The sequence below is a fragment of the Nomascus leucogenys genome, chromosome 19, assembly GCF_006542625.1.
Source record: "Nomascus leucogenys isolate Asia chromosome 19, Asia_NLE_v1, whole genome shotgun sequence".
Classification (NCBI taxonomy): domain Eukaryota; kingdom Metazoa; phylum Chordata; class Mammalia; order Primates; family Hylobatidae; genus Nomascus; species Nomascus leucogenys.
In genome coordinates this window covers 25,169,130-25,187,164 of record NC_044399.1, presented here as the reverse complement: position 1 = coordinate 25,187,164, position 18,035 = coordinate 25,169,130, and the positions used below count along the sequence as shown (strand labels likewise).

The 18,035-nt window shown below is 41.7% G+C and overlaps 1 protein-coding gene across 27 annotated transcripts in view; it reads left to right on the top strand.

Annotated features, from left to right (window-relative positions):
- DTNB (dystrobrevin beta) overlaps positions 1–18,035 on the top strand; it is a 297,564-nt gene that overhangs the window by 19,533 nt on the left and 259,996 nt on the right. For all 27 annotated transcript variants that reach the window (XR_004027095.1, XR_004027093.1, XR_004027094.1 and 24 more), the window contains exons 2-3: positions 1,704–1,771; positions 15,853–15,933. Coding sequence is in view for 18 of the 27 variants with exons in the window: in XM_030800614.1 (XP_030656474.1) it covers positions 1,705–1,771; positions 15,853–15,933 (148 nt within the window). In the remaining 9 variants the exon portion in view is untranslated. The remainder of the gene's footprint in view (positions 1–1,703; positions 1,772–15,852; positions 15,934–18,035) is intronic.

The window sequence follows — 18,035 nt, the reverse complement described above, 5'->3', positions numbered from 1 at the left end:
TCCCTGACCTCTGTCTGCTAGATGCCGGTAGCACCCTCCCAGTTGTGACAACCAAAACTGATATTGCTAAATGTCCCATGGGGGCAAAATTGTCCCTGGTTGAGAACCAGGCCAATCTCTAAAGGTGGTTGTGTTATGACAGAGCTCACCTAGAGTAGTTCAGAAGTTTGTTTTGTGAGCAGGGAGTTATATCGCTTTAAAGTGGAAGGAGTACAGTGTGGTGGAAAGAACACGAGCTTTGGAATCTCTTGGCCCTGCTGCTTATCAGTCCCTGTAGCCTTGATTAAGTGATTTGTCTTTTCTGAACTTTTGTTTCCTCATTTGTAAAATGGACATTATATCTACCTGGTAGCGTTTTGGTGATTAAGCTGGAGGATGATACACGTGGAAGGATGAGGGGAAAAGAGAAAAATGATCTGTAGTAGAAGAAAGTGAAGGAAAGATACAGAAGGCAGTTGTCAAGAGCAGGAGTAAAAGGCACATTGGGAAGGTCTAAGACAGCAGGTGAACGAACCGCATCTGCCCTCTTCCCACACTGCAGTCCCAGGTCACTGAGTCTGGAAGAAAGCTCTGAACAGGGCCGGGCATGGTGGCTCATGCCTGTAATCTCAGCACTTTGGGAGGCTGAGGCGGGCGGATCACTTGAGACTGGGAGTTTGAGACCAGCCTGGCTAACATGGTGAAACCCCATCTCTACTAAAAATACAAAAATTAGCCAGGCGTGGTGGCGCGTGCCTGTAATCCCAGCTATTCAGGAGGCTGAGGCACAAGAATTGCTTGAACCTGGGAGTCGGAGGTTGCAGCAAGCTGAGATCGTGCCACTGCACTCCAGCCTGGACTAGAGAGTGAGACTCTGTCTCAAAAAAAGAAAAAGAAAAAGAAAGAAAGCTCTGGACAGTTTTCTTTTCTTTCTTTTTCTTTTTCTTTTTTTTTTAAAAAAAAGGTTTAATTGGGCTTACAGTGCCACATGGCTGGGGAGGCCTCAGAATCGTGGTGGGAGGTGAAAGGCACTTTTTACATGGCAGCAGCAAGAGAAAATGAGGAAAAAGCAAAAGCGGAAACCCTGATAAACCCGTCAGATCTCATGAGACTTATTAACTGTTACGAGAATAGCACGGGAAAGACCGGCCCCCATGATTCAATTACCTCTCTCCCACAACACATGGACATTCTGGGAGATATAATTCAAGTTGAGAATTGGATGGGGACACAGCCAGACCATATCAGGGATTAATACTTGATTTCTTTAATGTGAAGTTGAATATTCATGTATATTTTAAATATAAGCTAACTGTTCTTATGTCCTTTATTACAGCCTTTCATTACATTTATTTTCTAAATTATATTTAGTAACATGTTTATCTGTATAAAACAGTAGAGATAATGGGAAGTTACCTCAACTAATCCAGGACTTTGCAGAGAAAATAATCAAAGTTAGAAGTAAGACAGCCCCATATTTTTAGCACAGTAAGCAAGTGTATGAGCTCATATAAGTATTGATTTACTAATATTTTAGAAGCTATCAAATAAAAGGGCGGTGGTTTATCTTTTTCTGAATCAGGTTTCCAGTTTATTTTTACTGATACTGTCTTAAAATGTGCATTTGCAACTTGGTTTCCGGTCCCTCTTCACAGTAGAATGATTAGCACTTGATTGAATTGTCGAATTATACAGTGGTTTATTGTATCTTTCTTTGTCTCTAGGATGATTGAGGAAAGTGGGAACAAGCGGAAGACCATGGCAGAGAAGAGGCAGCTGTTCATAGAAATGCGTGAGTCTTGAGTCCTTGTTCATATGTGCGGGAATGTTTGTGTGGTTTTTTTTTTGATCAAGTCATAGCTTTAATCAGTTACAACTTTTATGTTATAAGCTTTACAGAGGGAAGAATGAGAGTTAAAGAATCATGGAGTTGAAGGACCCCAAGCCAAAGCATGTATTTTAACAGAATTGACTTGCTTTCTTAGACAAGGCCATAAATAATAAGGCAGAAATGTTACCTAGAATGTCTGTGATTTTGTACCATGCCAGTCAATTTAGATCTCTTGCTGTAACTCCATTGTTACCATGAACTTTGCAGGTGGTGATTAATGATGAATACATTATATAAATTACCTTCCACTAGATACCAGTTCTGAGACAGAGAGGACTCAGTGTTAGGGCGACACGTAGAGCTATTGGAAAACTAAAAAGAGTGAATGTGTATTTTGATATATTTTTAACTTTAAATATTCTGTTAAAATTTACATTGTTGTATACAGTTCAAACAGAGAGAAGAAGATGGCTGAGAGAAGTGGGGTGGTTCCCAATCCTTGCAGGATTGTTTTGCTCTGTGACTACTTGTCTATGTGACCATGACCATGTGACCTTGACCAACTCAAGGTTGCATTTGCTGGACCTCAAATTCCTTTGTCATGAAATACGGGTAATTGGTCTGGACCAGTGATTATGAAACCTTTCAAAGGTACTGTACTCTTTTTTTCCCCCAGTGAAATCTTGCAAGGACCTTTAACATAAGAGTATTATAAGATTGGTAGTGCTTGGTTGAAGCAGGAGAGGGGAGCCAGCCTGGGATAGCCTCTGAGGTCCTTGCAGAATTCTAGAATTCTGCATATCGCAATATGAAAATCAGTGGGTAAAAGTCTCAGAAGACCCAACTCTCAACATATTTGACATCTTTAGGGTCTTGATAATGGTAGGCAGAGTTTGACTCAGCTAAGCCGTGTGTTGTCCTGTCAGTCATAGGCTGGATAACTATTTGTTAGGGTTGATAAAGAAGAAATTTTGGCATTGGATAGGCAGCCCAACTGGGTGATCATTAAGGACTTTTGTAGTTCGGAGCTTCTAATGGCTAGTAATCCAAGCCAGACACCTTGGAGTCACTTCCCTCCACCTCACCTTCTACCTCCGAAGAAATCAGAAGGCATCTGAGTTTTACTATGTACGTGAGTCTGAATCTGTTCATCACACCACAGCAGCTTTGAGTTCAGCTTTGCAGTTAGACTGCTTAGTTTGGATCTTGGCTGCCTCACTTCCTGACTGAATAACCTTAGGCAAGTTAACTTAATCTCTCTGGGCCTCTCTTTCCTCATCCATAAAGTAGGAATGGCATTGACTTCATAGAATTGTTGTGAAGATTAAATGAGATAATGTGAATAAAGCACTTGGCACAATGCCTGACACTCACATACTTAAGTATGAAGTAAGTAGTACGTACTTCATATGGATGGTTGTTTTTATTACTAATTTTTTTTAAATCATTGGTACTTTTCTGAACTAAAGCAGTAATTTCCTGATCTCTTCTTCCAGTCTTGACCCTCTCAAATCTGCTGTCTATGATCAGCTACCAGATTGAACTATTTAAATCTGTGCTACTTAATATTTTTTTTTTGAGAGGGAGTCTCACTCAGCCACCCAGGTGGGAGTGCAGTGGCGCCATCTCAGCTCACTGCAACCTCCGCCTCCTGGGTTCAAGTGATTCTCATGCTTCAGCCTCGTGAGTAGCTGGGATTACAGGTGCCTGCCACTGCACCTGGCTAATTTTTGTATTTTTAGTAGAGATGGGGTTTCACCATGTTGGCCAGGCTGGTCTCAAACTCCTGACCTCAAGTGATCCGCCTGTCTTGGCCTCCCAAAATGCTGGGATTACAGGCGTGAACCACTGTGCCTGGCCTAAATCTGTGCTACTTCTTTGCTTACATTCCTTTACTTGCTTCTCATCACTTTAATGGGAAAGACCCCACTCCTAAGAATGCCAAACAAGGCCCTTCTGGCCCCTTTTTTGCTCTGCCCACTAGTTCCCAATTTTTCCATCACGTGCCTTGCATGTTACTTCCCCGCAATACTGAATTGGCTTTCCTGCAGATCATGTGGTTTCATGCCTTTCTGCCTTTGCACAATACTGTTGCCTCCACCACCCGGCACACTGCTCCTGCCTACCCTTCAAAACTCAGCATAGGGGTCATCTTTTCCTTTCAACTTTTAGTGCATTTATTGAGGATCTACTATGCTCCAGGCACTATTCTGGGTGCTAGGGCTACAGAGGAGAACAAAACACAGTCCCTGACTTCACTTCATGAAACTTCCATGTTAGTAAAGGGAAGCAGACAAAATAGGAAACCAAATACACAAACACAGTAATTCCTGATACTAAGAAGAGGCTGGGGTGCCTTAAGTAAATACACATGGGCATGCAGGCGTGATGGGGTAGAGATCTGAAGTAGTCCTGCCAAGAGCTGGGTTTACTTCTTTGTGAATGTTACTACTCTTACACAGAAACCTCCTATGAATTGTCATCCTCTGACTTAAGGATAACAGTCAGTCTGGGAGACGTTTGGTAAGTATGACTTCTTGAGTCTCTTATATTTCTTCAGAGGAAGAATTGCATGGATGACTATAGTATCTGCTGCTGGAAGCCCCACCCCCTCATTTCCAGCAATGTCAACCAGAAACTCCAGCATAACTACTTCCTATGGATGCCAGAATCACCTTTTTCCAGCCATTATTTAGTTGTATCATTTAGTATGTTGATTTTAGTATGTCAGTTTTGAATCCAGTACTCTTTCTCAACTCTTATTAGTCTTAATGGTTATAGATTTCTACTTAGGTAGGTAACTATACAATTTTTTTTCTTTTTCTTTGAGACTGTGTCTTGCTCTGTTGCTGAGGCTGGAGTGCAGTGGTATGATCATGGCTCACTGCAGGCTCGACCTCCAGGGCTCAATTGATCCTCCCGCCTCAGCCTTGTGAGTATCTGGGACTATAGGCGTGTGCCAGCAGGCCTGGCTAATTTTCTTGTTTTTCGTAGTGATGGATTCACACTATGGTGCCCAGGCTGGCTGGTCTCGAACTCCTGGGCTCAAGTTATCCTCCCACCTTGACCTCCCAAAGCACTGGGATTACAGGTATGAACTACCGTGCCTGGCCAGTAACTATACCATTTTTAAAGAAAGACAATTTTGACTCTTCCTTTTGTAATTGTAATCTTTATACCTTTTTCTTGACCTAGTGTACTGGTTAGGGCCGCAGAGGTTATATTGAGAAGTAGGAAGGATGGCCGGGAGTGGTGGCTCACGCCTGTAATGCCAGCACTTTCAGAGGCCGAGGTGGGCGGGTCGTGAGATCAGGAGATCGAGACCATCCTGGCTAACATGGTGAAACCCCGTCTCTACTAAAAATACAAAAAAATTAGCTGGGCGTGCTGGCAGGCGCCTGTAGTCCCAGCTACTCGGGAAGCTGAGGCAGGAGAATGGCGTGAACCCGGGAGGTGGAGCTTGCAGTGAGCCGAGATCGCGCCACTGCACTCCAGCCTGGGCGACAGAGTGAGACTCTGTCTCACAAAAAAAAAAAAAAGATAGGAAGGATAGCAGGCATCCTTGTCTTGTTTTTGATTTTCATGAGAATGTTTCTAATATTTCTATTCTTTCTATATTTCTAATATTACACTGTTAAGAGTGATGATTGCTACAGGTTAACCAGATAAAGGTGAAAGAACTAATATCTCCTAATTTGCCAGGAGTCATTATCATTATTTTCTTAAGTCATAACTGAATATTGAATTTATCAGATGTTTTCTGCTTCCCTTGAGATGAATGTATTTCCTCTTTACTCTGTTAATATAGTGCTGGGGCCAGCCATCTTTTTCTTAAAGAGCCAGAAAGTAGATATTTTAGGATTTGCAGGCTGTATGATGAGGTCTTTGTCACACTACTCAACTCTGCCATTGTAGCATAAAAGCAGTCATAATAATTTAATAATTTAAATAGTTTATTTTTTTAAACTTAGTTTTCAGACTATTTCCTTTTGGAGCTCTTTTTAAAAAAATAATTGTAACTTCTAGTTTCAGGGGGTACATGTGCAGGTTTGTTATATAGTTTGTATTTTTCAACCTTGTGTTACCTTTACTATTATGACTTTATATAATATCCTTAAGCCTTTATGTTTTTAGACAGTAGCTTTACATTTTCTGTTATGAACAGCGATGAAATTAGTTTATTCTTTCTTTGCTTAATATTTTCTCTTTTAGACTCTAAGCAATATGAGAATAAGGATCACATCTGTTTATAATGGTGGTGCCTTGATAAATATTTATTAAAAGAAGAATGGAATATATTACATAGAAATAAATGGGTAGTTTATGATTCTTACATGATATTAAATCACCAAGAAAAATGAAAGGTGACAGGTGAGAAGAGTAATCCTCAACTCTGGTGCCAAAATGAAAGCTCTCCAGTTGATTATACAAAGTACTTGATACCAGGCCTCCATGCTCAGAGATTCTGATTTTATTTTGTCTTTTCTAAAGTTTGCCAATTTTAGTGGACTGACTTTTGGCTTTATAGGTCGTCTTTGTGTATCTTTGTTCTCTGCCTCATTTGTGCTGTTTATTTTCCTCTTCCTATTTAGGCAATTCTGTTATTTTTCCAACAACTTATGTTGGGTTACTAAGGCCATTTGTTTTCAGCCTTTTTTTCTTATGTAAGCATTTAAGAATAAACTTTCCTGTGATTTTTTTTTTTTTGCATCCCAAGTGTTCTGATATTTACTATTTTTCATAATCAGTTCTCTATTTCCTCTAATTTTTATTATTAATTACTTAGAAATATCTTTTTATTGATCGGTTGATTGGTTGATTGGCTGATTGATAGAGACAGGGCATTGCTCTGTTGCCCAGGCTGGTCATGAACTCCAAGGCTCAAGCGATCCTCCCACCTCGGCTTCCCAAAGTACCGGGATTATAAGCGTGGGCCACCGCACCCAGCTGGAGTATCTTTTTAAATTTGAAAGTAAATGTTTTAGTTAAAAAAACCTGTATAGCTTAATTGGGTTTTGGGTCAGGAAATGAGAGAAGATCTAGAATCTTTGAATTTGTTAATTTATGTTTTGTGTTTTTCCAAATATTCCATGAGTACTTGAAAATAATGTGTATGATTTCTGCATTATTTAGATCAAGCTTTTTGCATATTTCATTAAAATCTTTTTTGTCCTTGGTGATTTGATTGCTTGATCTTAATCACTGAAAGATGTTAAATATTTCTGCTTTAATCAAGAGTATTAATTTTTTCCCTGTACTTCTGTTAGCTTTTAAAACTTTAATTCTTGGATACATGTACCTTTAAAATGTTATGTCTATCTAGGAAAGTGAATCCTTTGTCATTATATAGTTACCCTCTTTTTCTAGTAATGCTTTTGATGCTTTGAAGTCTATTTTTTTTTTTTGAGACGGAGTCTCTCTCTGTCCCCCAGGCTGGAGTGCAATGGCGCGATCTCGGCTCACTGCAACCTCCACCTCCTGGGTTCACGCCATTCTCCTGCCTCAGCCTCCCGAGTAGCTGGGAATACAGGCGCCCGCCAACACGCCCGGCTAATTTTTTTTTTTGTGTGTGTGTTTTTAGTAGAGACGGGGTTTCACCGTGTTAGCCAGGATGGTCTCGATCTCCTGACCTCGTGATCCGCCCGCCTCAGCCTCCCAAAGTGCTGGGATTACAGGCTTGAGCCACCTCGCCCGGCTTGAAGTCTATTTTGTAGCATATTGATAGAGCTAATGCTGGCTTTCTTTCAGTTAGCATACTTAATACAGTATGTATCTTTTCATTCTTTTACTTAAATTTCTTAATTCTTACGTTTTTGTCTCTTGTAAGTAGCATAAGCTAGAATATTTAAAAAAAAAAACTAATATGACAGTCTGCCTTGTCACTGAAGACTTTATTTTGTCTAGCCTTTTTAATGAATACTCATATATTTCATATTTTCTGTTGACAAAAACAGTCAAATTCTGTAAAATATTTGAAGAGATTTATTCGAAGCTAAATATGAGTGACCATGGCCCGTGACACAGTCCTCAGGAGGTCCTGAGAACATGTGCCCAAGGTGGTCGGGATGCAGCTTGGTTTTATACCTTTTAAGGAGGCGTGAGACTAAAATCAAATACATTTAAGAAACATATTGGTTTGGTCCAGAAAGGCAGAACAGCTTGAAGGGATGAGGTGGCGGGCCTTCTAGCTTATAGGTAGATTTAAAAGTTTTCTGGTTAAAAATTGGTTGAGTTTATCCAAAGACCTGGGATCAATAGAAAGGAGTGTCTGGGTTGCAATAAGAGGTTGTGGAGACCAACGTTTTCTCATACAGATGAAGCCTCCAGGTAGCAGGCTGCAGAGAGAATAGGTTGTAATATGTTTCTTGTATCTTTTTTTTTGTTGTTGTTGAGACGGAGTCTCGCTCTGTCACCCAGGCTGGAGTGCAGTGGCGTGATCTCGGCTCACTGCAAGCTCCGCCTCCTGGGTTCACACCATTCTCCTGCCTCAGCCTCCCACGTAGCTGGGACTACAGGGGCCCGCCACCACGCCCGGCTAATTTTTTGTATTTTTTAGTAGAGACGGGGTTTCACTGTGTTAGCCAGGATGGTCTCGATCTCCTGACCTTGTGATCCACCTGCCTCAGCCTCCCAAAGTGCTGGGATTACAGGCGTGAGCCACCGCGCCCGGCCTCTTTTTTTTTTTTTTGAGATGGAGTCTTAGTCTGTCGCCCAGGCTGGAGTGCAATGGCATGATCTCGGCTCACTGCAATCTCCGCCTCCCGGGTTCAAGCGATTCTCCTGTCTCAGCCTCCCAAGTAGCTGGGATTACAGGCGCCTGCCACTACGCCTGGCTAATTTTTCTATTTTTAGTAGAGATGGGGTTTCACTGTGTTGGTCAGGCTGGTCTCAAACTCCTGACCTCAGGTGATCCACCCACCTTGACCTCCCAAAGTGCTGGGATTACAGGCATGAGCCACCGTGCCTGGCCAATATGTTTCTTATTAGGCTTGAAGTCTGTGTTGTTATAATGCCCAAGAGGTACAGTGAGGCATGTTTGATCCCAGCTTCCTATCATGGCCTAAAACAGTCTCTCAGGTTAAATTTTAAAAGAGGCCTGGCTGAGGAGGAAGTCCACTCAGATGGTTGGGGGGCCTTAGGGTTTTATTTTTGGTTTACATTTCCATCATACTTTGTGCTTCAATTTTGTCCTTTCTTTCCCCATCTTAGAGGAACTGAGCTTTCTTTCTTCCTTCCATCCCATTGTTTCCCTCTACTTGGTTGCGAGTTGTATATTTTTCTGTTCTTTACCCTAGAAATATTAACATCAATTAAAATATAGCTTATCAATATTTGTAACTTTTTTCAAATATGAGGGTATTGGAATATTTTAGGGTACCCCCTTAATGAAATTTATACCATTATTAGTAGTATCTTTTTTAAGGGCCAGGTGCAGTGGCTGATGCCTGTAATTCTAGCACTTTGGGAGGCTGAGGCAGGTGGATTGCTTGAGCCTAGGAGTTTGAGACCAGCCTGGGCAACATGGTGAAACCTTGTCACTAGAAAAATACAAAAATTAGCCGGGTGTGGTGGCATGTTTTTGTAGTCCCAGCTACTAGGGAGGCTGAGAGGTGGAAGGATTGCTTGAGCCTGGGAAGTCAATGTTACAGTGAGCTGAGATTGTGAAACTGCACTCCAATGCCTAGGTGAGTGAGACCCTGTTCAAAAAAAAAAATCTCTTTTTTACCCCACAGATTAGATTTTGTTATTATTTTTTGTAGTCCAATCCATTTAGTTATTACTTTCTTTTTTTTTTCTTTTTTCTTTTTTTTTTTTGAGATGGAGTCTTGCTCTGTCACCCAGGCTGGAGTGCAATGGCTCAATCTTAGCTCAAGCAGTTCTCTTGCCTCACTCTCTCAAGTAGCTGGGATTACAGGCGTGCACCACCACACCCAGCTAATTTTTGTATTTCTAGTAGAGACGGGGTTTTGCCCAGTTGGCCAGCCACGTCTCAAACTCCTGACCTCAAGTGATCTGCCTGCCTCAGCCTCCCAACGTGCTGGGGTTACAGGCATCAGCCACTGTGCCCAGCCATTTAGTTACCACTTTCTTTGCTTGCTATTATTCTTATTTTTGTTAAATTCAGATAAATGTAAGTCTAAATCAAGGTGGAGAAAGGCTTGTGTCCCCAGCATTTCCCTTTGTGGGATGCTTTCTCTTTTTTTCCTAGTTCACCCACTGAGAGAATCATCCTTACAGTGTTCAGTGGTCTTGGCTGTATTTGTATCTTCCTCTCTGGTGGGACCTCTGGCCTCATCTCTGTCCCCCAGGGTTTTTATTCTTATTGCAAAGAAAAAGATAAGGAAGTCATTTGTGTTAGTTATTTGGACTAATAATCTGTTGAAAAATTTCTTATTTCTCATTTTTTAATTTTTGATGCAGAATCTCGCTCTGTCGCCCAGGCTCCAGCCTCCAGTAGCTGGGATTTTAGGTGCTCACCACCACGCCCAGCTAATGTTTGTATTTTTATTAGGGATAGGGTTTCACCATGTTGGCCAGGCTGTCTCAAACTCCTGATCAGGTGATTTGGCCGCCTTGGGCTCCCAAAGTGCTGGGATTACAGGCATGAACCACCACACCCACCCAAAAATTTTTTCAATCATAAATGGTTGTGAAAAATTTCAGACAATTTAACATTATATTACACTTACATCTTCTAGCTCTATAATCTCTTATCCCTTCTTCCTTTTTTCCTCCTCTCCCCATTTGCATTGCATTTTAAACAAAATACACTTATTTCCTGTATCTTCCATGGGTTTGTTATAGGAAAGGGGTCCCCATCCAGATCCCAAGAGAGGGTTCTCGGATCTCGCGCAAGAAAGAATTCTCGGCGCATCCGTAAAGTGAAAGCAAGTTTATTAAGAAAGTAGAGGAATAAAAGAATGGCTACTCCATAGACAGAGTAGCCCCAAGGGCTGCTGGTTGCCCATTTTTATGGTTATTTCTTTATGATATGCTAAACAAGAGGTGGATTATTCATGCCTCCCCTTTTTAGACCATCTAAGGTAACTTCCTGACGTTGTTATGGCATCTGTAAACTGTCATGGCCCTGGTGGGAGTGTAGCAGTGAGGACAACCAGAGGTCACTCTTGTCACCATCTTGGTTTTGGTGGGTTTTAGCCAGCTTCTTTACTGCAGCCCATTTTATCAGCAAGGTCTTTATGACCTGTATCTTGGGCCGATCTCCTATCTCATCCTGTGACTTACAATGCCTTAATTGTCTAGGAATGCAGCCCAGTTCGTCTTGGCCTCATTTTACCAAGCCCCTAGGTAGGGTGGGGTTGCTCTGGTTCAAATGCCTCTGACAGATTGGCTGAGCACCTCCCTCAAAACCCATGGCTTCCCGGAACACAGTGTGGAGTCCTCTGCCCTGCCTGAATAATACTAAAAGCATGGGCGTGTAATACACAGAATACTAAAAGGAGGTGGCTTCCCTTCTACTTTGATTGTCCTCCTCTGTCAGCTTTTCTTTGCTAATGTCCAAAATTGTATCTACAGTTCGTCTAACTTTTTGATTTTGTATATTTTTAGGAGAAAGTAGATCAGAGTTTTTTGCACTAGCAACACAACTTCCCAATTTTAACATGTTTATTCACTCAATAACTATTTCAGGTGCTAGTTTTACTGTGTTCTAGTTAGCATTGAACAGTGAACAGAAACAACAACAAATGGTCTTTGCCTTCATGTAACTTCGTTTCCTGGAAATGACAGTGCAGTAGGAGCCACATGGGGAAAGCACTGGGGTTCAGGAGGGATCTGGGAGAAGCCATGCCCAGGGTGAGTTAGTCTGAGGAGGTGAAGGAAGGGCTGAGGCGGTAGCACTTGTGAAGGCCCCGAGATGAGAGGACTGGGTGCAATTGGGTGATTCCGTGCAGTCCAGACTGATTGGAGTTGGGTGTGAGGTGAAATTTGAAGAGTGTGCCTGAGCCATACCTTTTAGTTGAGCTGGGTAGTACTGTGTTGTGTTTCTTGAACCTAACTTGATTATAAAACTCTACTGGGCCCGGGCATGGTGGCTCACACTTGTAATCCCAGCACTTTGGGAGGCTGAGGTGGGCGCGATTGCTTGAGGTCAGGAGTTTGAGACCAGCCTGACCAACATGGTGAAACCCCGTCTCTACTAAAAATACAAATTTAGTCAGGCGTGGTGGCACACGCCTGTAGTCCCAGCTACTCAGGAGGCTGAGGCAGGAGAATCGCTTGAACCTGGGAGGCAGAGGTTGCAGTGAGCCGAGATCGTGCCACTGCACTCCAGCCTGGGTGACAGAGCGAGACTCTATCTCAAAACAAAAACAAAACCCAAAAACACTCTATTGGGGCACTTGTTAAAAATGAAGATTCCAGGCCAGGCATGGTGGCTCATGCCTATAATCTCAGCACTTTGGAAGGGCAAGGGAGGCAAATCCATTGAGCTCAGGAGTTCAAGACCAGCCTGGGCAACATAGTGAAACCCCATTTCTGTAAAAAATACTAAAAATTAGCTGGGTGTGGTGGCACACACCTGTGGTCCCAGCTGCTTGGGAGGCTGAGGTGAATCACCTGAGCCCGAGAGGTCAAGACTACAGTGAACTGAGATTGCACCACTGCACTCCAGCTTGGGCAACATAGTGAGACCCTGTCTAAAAAAAAAAAAATAGTGTCCCAGGGTTTCTCACTGGAGATTTTGTTTCAGGAAGTTGATCTGCAGTGGGACCTGGAATTTTATACGTTGAGAATAGTGCCAGGCAATGCTTATGATCAGATGATACTAGTTAACCCCTGGAATCATATGATCTTCACTATGATTGGAGTTAGCAGATTTAGCTTCATATCCTGCCTTCTCCTATCAACACACACGCATACACATATACACACACACACATGCACAGGCTTTCTAAATTGGCTGTTACTTATCTCACTTTTATTATTTATGTCTTTTTACTCATAAAAAGACTTTGGGCTGGGTGTGGTGGCTCACGCCTGTAATCCCAGCACTTTGGGAGCCCGAGGTGGGTGCATCATGAGGTTAGGAGATCGAGACCATCCTGGCTAACATGGTGAAACCCTGTGTCTACTAAAAATACAAAAAATTAGCTGGGCGTGGTGGTGGGTGCCTGTTGTCCCAGCTACTCGGGAGGCTGAGGCAGGAGAATGGCGTGAACCCAGGAGGCAGAGCTTGCAGTGAGCCGAGATTGTGCTACTGCACTCCAGCCTGGGTGACAGAGCGAGACTCTGTCCAAACAAACAAACAAACACAGAAAAAGACTTTGAAGTTGATCTGGCTTCTACATTTGTCATTTTTCTAAAACTCTTCCCTTGTCTGGAAATCAAAGGTGTTTGCAGTGCACTAAAATCTCATCTGAGGTTGCATTTTACTTCAACATGTTAACAGAGTAGAACTGTATCCTTTTTCACGAAAGCACAATTACACGAAATATAGGAAGCTGTCAGTGGGAATCAGCTTTGGGCCAATATCTCAAATAAGAAATATTTAGAAGTAGTTGTGGAGTTTTGCAAGGAGTAGTTGCCAGGCATGGTGGGCTTGTGCCTGTAATCCCAGCTACTCAGGATGCTGAAGTGGGAGGGTCACTTGAGCTCAGGAGTTTGAGACCAGCCTGGGCAAAAAATAAATAAATAAAATAAAATATCCTTTGAAGCAATGGATGAGGACTTTCCTTCTAAGAAACCAGGAAAGATGATTGCTTCAGAAAAAGGCAGACACATGGGAGGTTTTAGAATCTGATTAGTAGAATGTTGGCACAATATGATTTTAATAAGATTCTAAGGCTATTATTTGCATCTAACTCTTTACAAATTATTTTGGGATTCGGAGTGTTACTAGATTTCCAAAATGCTGTTGTGGCACGGCTCCCTAGAGTTTCTGAATTGTGTGCCATCCTACTAATCTCTACCCTTTTTCCACTGGGCTTTAGGGTGATGCATGTTCATAAGGAACAATGGCAAAGGAAAGCAGAGTGACCCTTGATTCTTGACTGTACCTGAAACTTCAGCGTAGAGATCTCTGGCAAACTTGGCTGGAGCGTATGGAGCTTATCATTTTCCGAAAGTATTATGGTTATCTTTGGACTTTTGTGATGCTTGCTCTATTCCATCTTTTGTGGTACCCAAATCTCGGCTCACTACAAGCTCCGCCTCCCGGGTTCATGCCATTCTCCTGCCTCAGCCTCCCAAGTGGCTGGGACTACAGGCGCCTGCCACCTCGCCTGGCTAATTTTTTGTATTTTTAGTAGAGATGGGGTTTCATCATGTTAGCTAGGATGGTCTTGATCTCCTGACCTTGTGATCCACCCGCCTCAGCCTCCCACAGTGCTGGGATTACAGGCGTGAGCCACCGCGCCCGGCCAAAAAAAGGCTGGTTTTAAACTGCTGGGCTCAACTCATCCTCCTGCCTCAGCCCCCCAAAGTACTGAGATTACAGGCGTGAGCTACTGCACCTGGACTTTGAATTATATTTTAATAAAGCTTTTATATTTAAAAAGAGAAAGTGGGACTGTATGATATATATAGAGAGAGGGATAAATATTTTGTGAGAACCAGGTATCACCTGAGGAAATAATTTTAATCATGACATCAAGAGGAAGGTTGATTGAAATGAGACTAAGATAAACCTTCACTTTTTGGTCAGTATACAACAACCAAAAACCTGGAAAAATCCTTTCTTTAACCACCTCCCCCCCGCCCCCGCCCCCATACCATGTAATGAAGACAAATGAGAGATACCTATAAATACTGGTACAAGATAATTTGTGCCAGTTCTCTGTCCCCTTATTGAGTCGAAACTTGCTGCCAGATTTTATAAAGGCAGGATAGGTGAAATAAATCTCACATTGAGGGACAACCCTACCTAAAGTGGCCTTAAAATTCAAGGAGACTTCATTTGCAGCAATTAAAATGAGAACAAAATGTGATTTATAGACTCATGTATAATTTTAGGCTTTGTTCTAGTTACTCTGGCCATATATCGCTTACCCCTCAAACAGTCATTTATTTTATTTATGCATTTTGTGGGTCTAGACTCAGAACAGTGTTCAGTGCTGATGTCTTGACTTTGCTTCATGATGCCTGAGGTCTCAGCAGAAGACTCAAAGGCTCAGGGCTTGAATCATTTGAAGGCTCGCTCACCTGCGCGTTTGGCAGTAGATGCTGGTTTGGTTGGTGGACTCAGTTCTTCTTTGTACGATCCTCTCACTGTGGCCTCTCCACATCAGTCTCGGCTTCTCACGGTATGGCATCTGGGCTCCCAGCACAAGCATCCCGGAAGAGCAAGAGCAGAGCAAGCTATGCTGTCTGTTATCATCTATCTCCAGAAGTCCCGCACTGTACTTCTGCCACATTCTGTGCAGCGAGGCAGTCACAGTGTCCTGGTCAGATTCACATGGAAGGAAAGAATCTCTAGACCTTGATGGAGAGGGACAACGTACTAGAAGCACATAAAATACTGTTCTGGAAATATTGTTTTGGCTTTTTTTTTTTTTTTTTTTTTTTTTTTGGAAAATACAGGCTGCCACAGACCTGGAAGGGGACCTTTCAGGCAGCCAGTCCGTTCCCTCATTTCCCAGATGAGGACACTTACGTGCAGAGGCACGCCGCATGGTCACAGTCACGGGGCATGGCCACAGTCGTTTTCTGTGGTTGGTCAGGCTGGGACAGGAATGCAGCTTTTCTGACTCTAGGCTTGGGTCTTTCTCATGATGCCACCCTACTCCCCTTTCCTAATCATATAGTTCACTCACTCACCTCATAAGTGTTCCTTCCCCTGGAGTTTTCTCCGATGAGCAGACAGGATATCAGGAGCAAGACTAGCAGAGTTCCTACACGTACTGGCGATGCACGTGTTTCCTATCCTTTTCTCCCTCCGTTGTTGTTTTAATTGACCCTCCGTTTTTAAACAGAAGTCCTAGCTGACTCGTATACTATGGCAATACAGTAGAATGGAGTCACTTCCTAGCGTTTGGAAACTAAATGGTAAATCTAGTTGAGCATTTCTGTTTGCCTTTTTTCAGGTGCTCAGAATTTTGATGTCATACGACTATCAACTTACAGAACAGCCTGCAAATTACGATTCGTACAAAAACGATGCAACCGTGAGTCATTTCTACTCATTTCTGTGATAGCTGGATAGAGTTCTCAATATTAGAAAAGACTTTAACATCTTTTAGTTGTATTGTAATGTTAATTGAATTATTTTTATCTTAAGTATTTATTAGTATGTAAGCTTTGTAATGGAAGAACTTGTCATTTTACTCCTTTGTCCTTCAAAATGTTTAACAAACTCAGTCATGTAACTAGTTTTGAGGCTGTTGTAGTATTAATGTTCCTTAAATGGGAAAATTGATTTCTCTGTCACTTTTATTAAGGAAATGCTTTATGCAAAATTAATACAATTTATCAGCTGCTGGAGGAAAAGAAAAACAATGTTTTTGATAAAGGTATAATTGGAATTGATTTTCTTGATTAAGCTCAATGTAACATAAGTCAACCTTTTCTATAAATAATTGCTACTATGTGGATTATAAAATAAAGTGTGTGTGTGTGTCTGTATATATGTATATGTATATCTGTGTGTATATATACTTAATCTTCTCTTTATTTCCACGAAGATGAACTAGCTCATGACAGAATTATTGTACTTTTCTTGTGTTTGTGTGTATCAGTGGAAAAAGTGTTTTATACAATGGAAAGAACATTAACCTTAGAACTGAAAAACCTTGGTTTTAGTTTTTATTTATTTATTTATTTTTAATTATACTTTAAGTTCTAGGGTACATGTGCACAACGTGCAGGTTTGTTACATATGTATACATGTGCCATGTTGGTGTGCTGCACCCATTAACTCGTCATTTACATTAGGTATATCTCCTAATGCTATCCCTCCCCCCTCCCCCATCCCATGACAGGCCCCGGTGTGTTGATACTCCCCTTCCTGTGTCCAAGTGTTCTCATTGTTCAATTCCCACCTATGAGTGAGAACATGTGGTGTTTATTTTTCTGTCCTTGGGATAGTTTGCTGAGAATGATGGTTTCCAGCTTCATCCATGCCCCTACAAAGGATATGAACTCATCCTTTTTTATGGCTGCATAGTATTTTTGGCTGCATAGTATTTTATGGCTGCATGGTGTGTATGTGCCACATTTTCTTAATCCAGTCTATCATTGATGGGCATTTGGGTTGGTTCCAAGTCAATAGCAATAGCAAACTATTGTGAATAGTGCTGCAATAAACATATGTGTGCATGTGTCTTTATAGCAGCATGATTTATAATCCTTTGGGTATATACCCAGTAATGGGATTGCTGGGTCAAATGGTATTTCTAGTTCTAGATCCCTGAGGAATCGCCACACTGTCTTCCGCAATGGTTGAACTAGTTTACAGTCCCACCAGCAGTGTAAAAGTGTTCCTATTTCCCCACATCCTCTCCAGCACCTGTTGTTTCCTGACTTTTTAATGATTGCCATTCTAACTGGCATGAGATGGTATCTCATTGTGGTTTTGATTTGCATTTCTCTGATGGCCAGTGATGATGAGCATTTTTTCATGTGTCTGTTGGCTGCATAAATGTCTTCTTTTGAGAAGTGTCTGTTCATGTCCTTCGCCCACTTTTTGATGGGGTTGATTTTTTTCTTGTAAATTTGTTTAAGTTCTTTGTAGATTCTGGATATTAGCCCTTTGTCAGATGGGTAGATGGCAAAAATTTTCTCCCATTCTGTAGGTTGCCTGTTCACTCTGATGGTAGTTTCTTTTGCTGTGCAGAAGCTCTTTAGTTTAATAAGATCCCATTTGTCAATTGTGGCTTTTGTTGCCATTGCTTTTGGTGTTTCAGACATGAAGTCTTTGCCCATGCTTATGTCCTGAATGGTATTGCCTAGGTTTTCTTCTAGAGTTTTTATGGTTTTAGGTCTAACATTTAAGTCTTTAATCCATCTTGAATTAATTTTTGTATAAGGTGTAAGGAAGGGATCCAGTTTCAGCTTTCTACATATGGCTAACCAGTTTTCCCAGCACCATTTATTAAATAGGGAATCCTTTCCCCATTTCTTGTTTTTGTCAGGTTTGTCAAAGATCAGATGGTTGTAGATGTGTGGTATTATTTCTGAGGGCTCTGTTAGACCTGGTTTTGCCATTTATTATAAACAAATAATCTTGGGCAAATTACGTTACCTCTGATAAATTCTACTGTACTTTAAG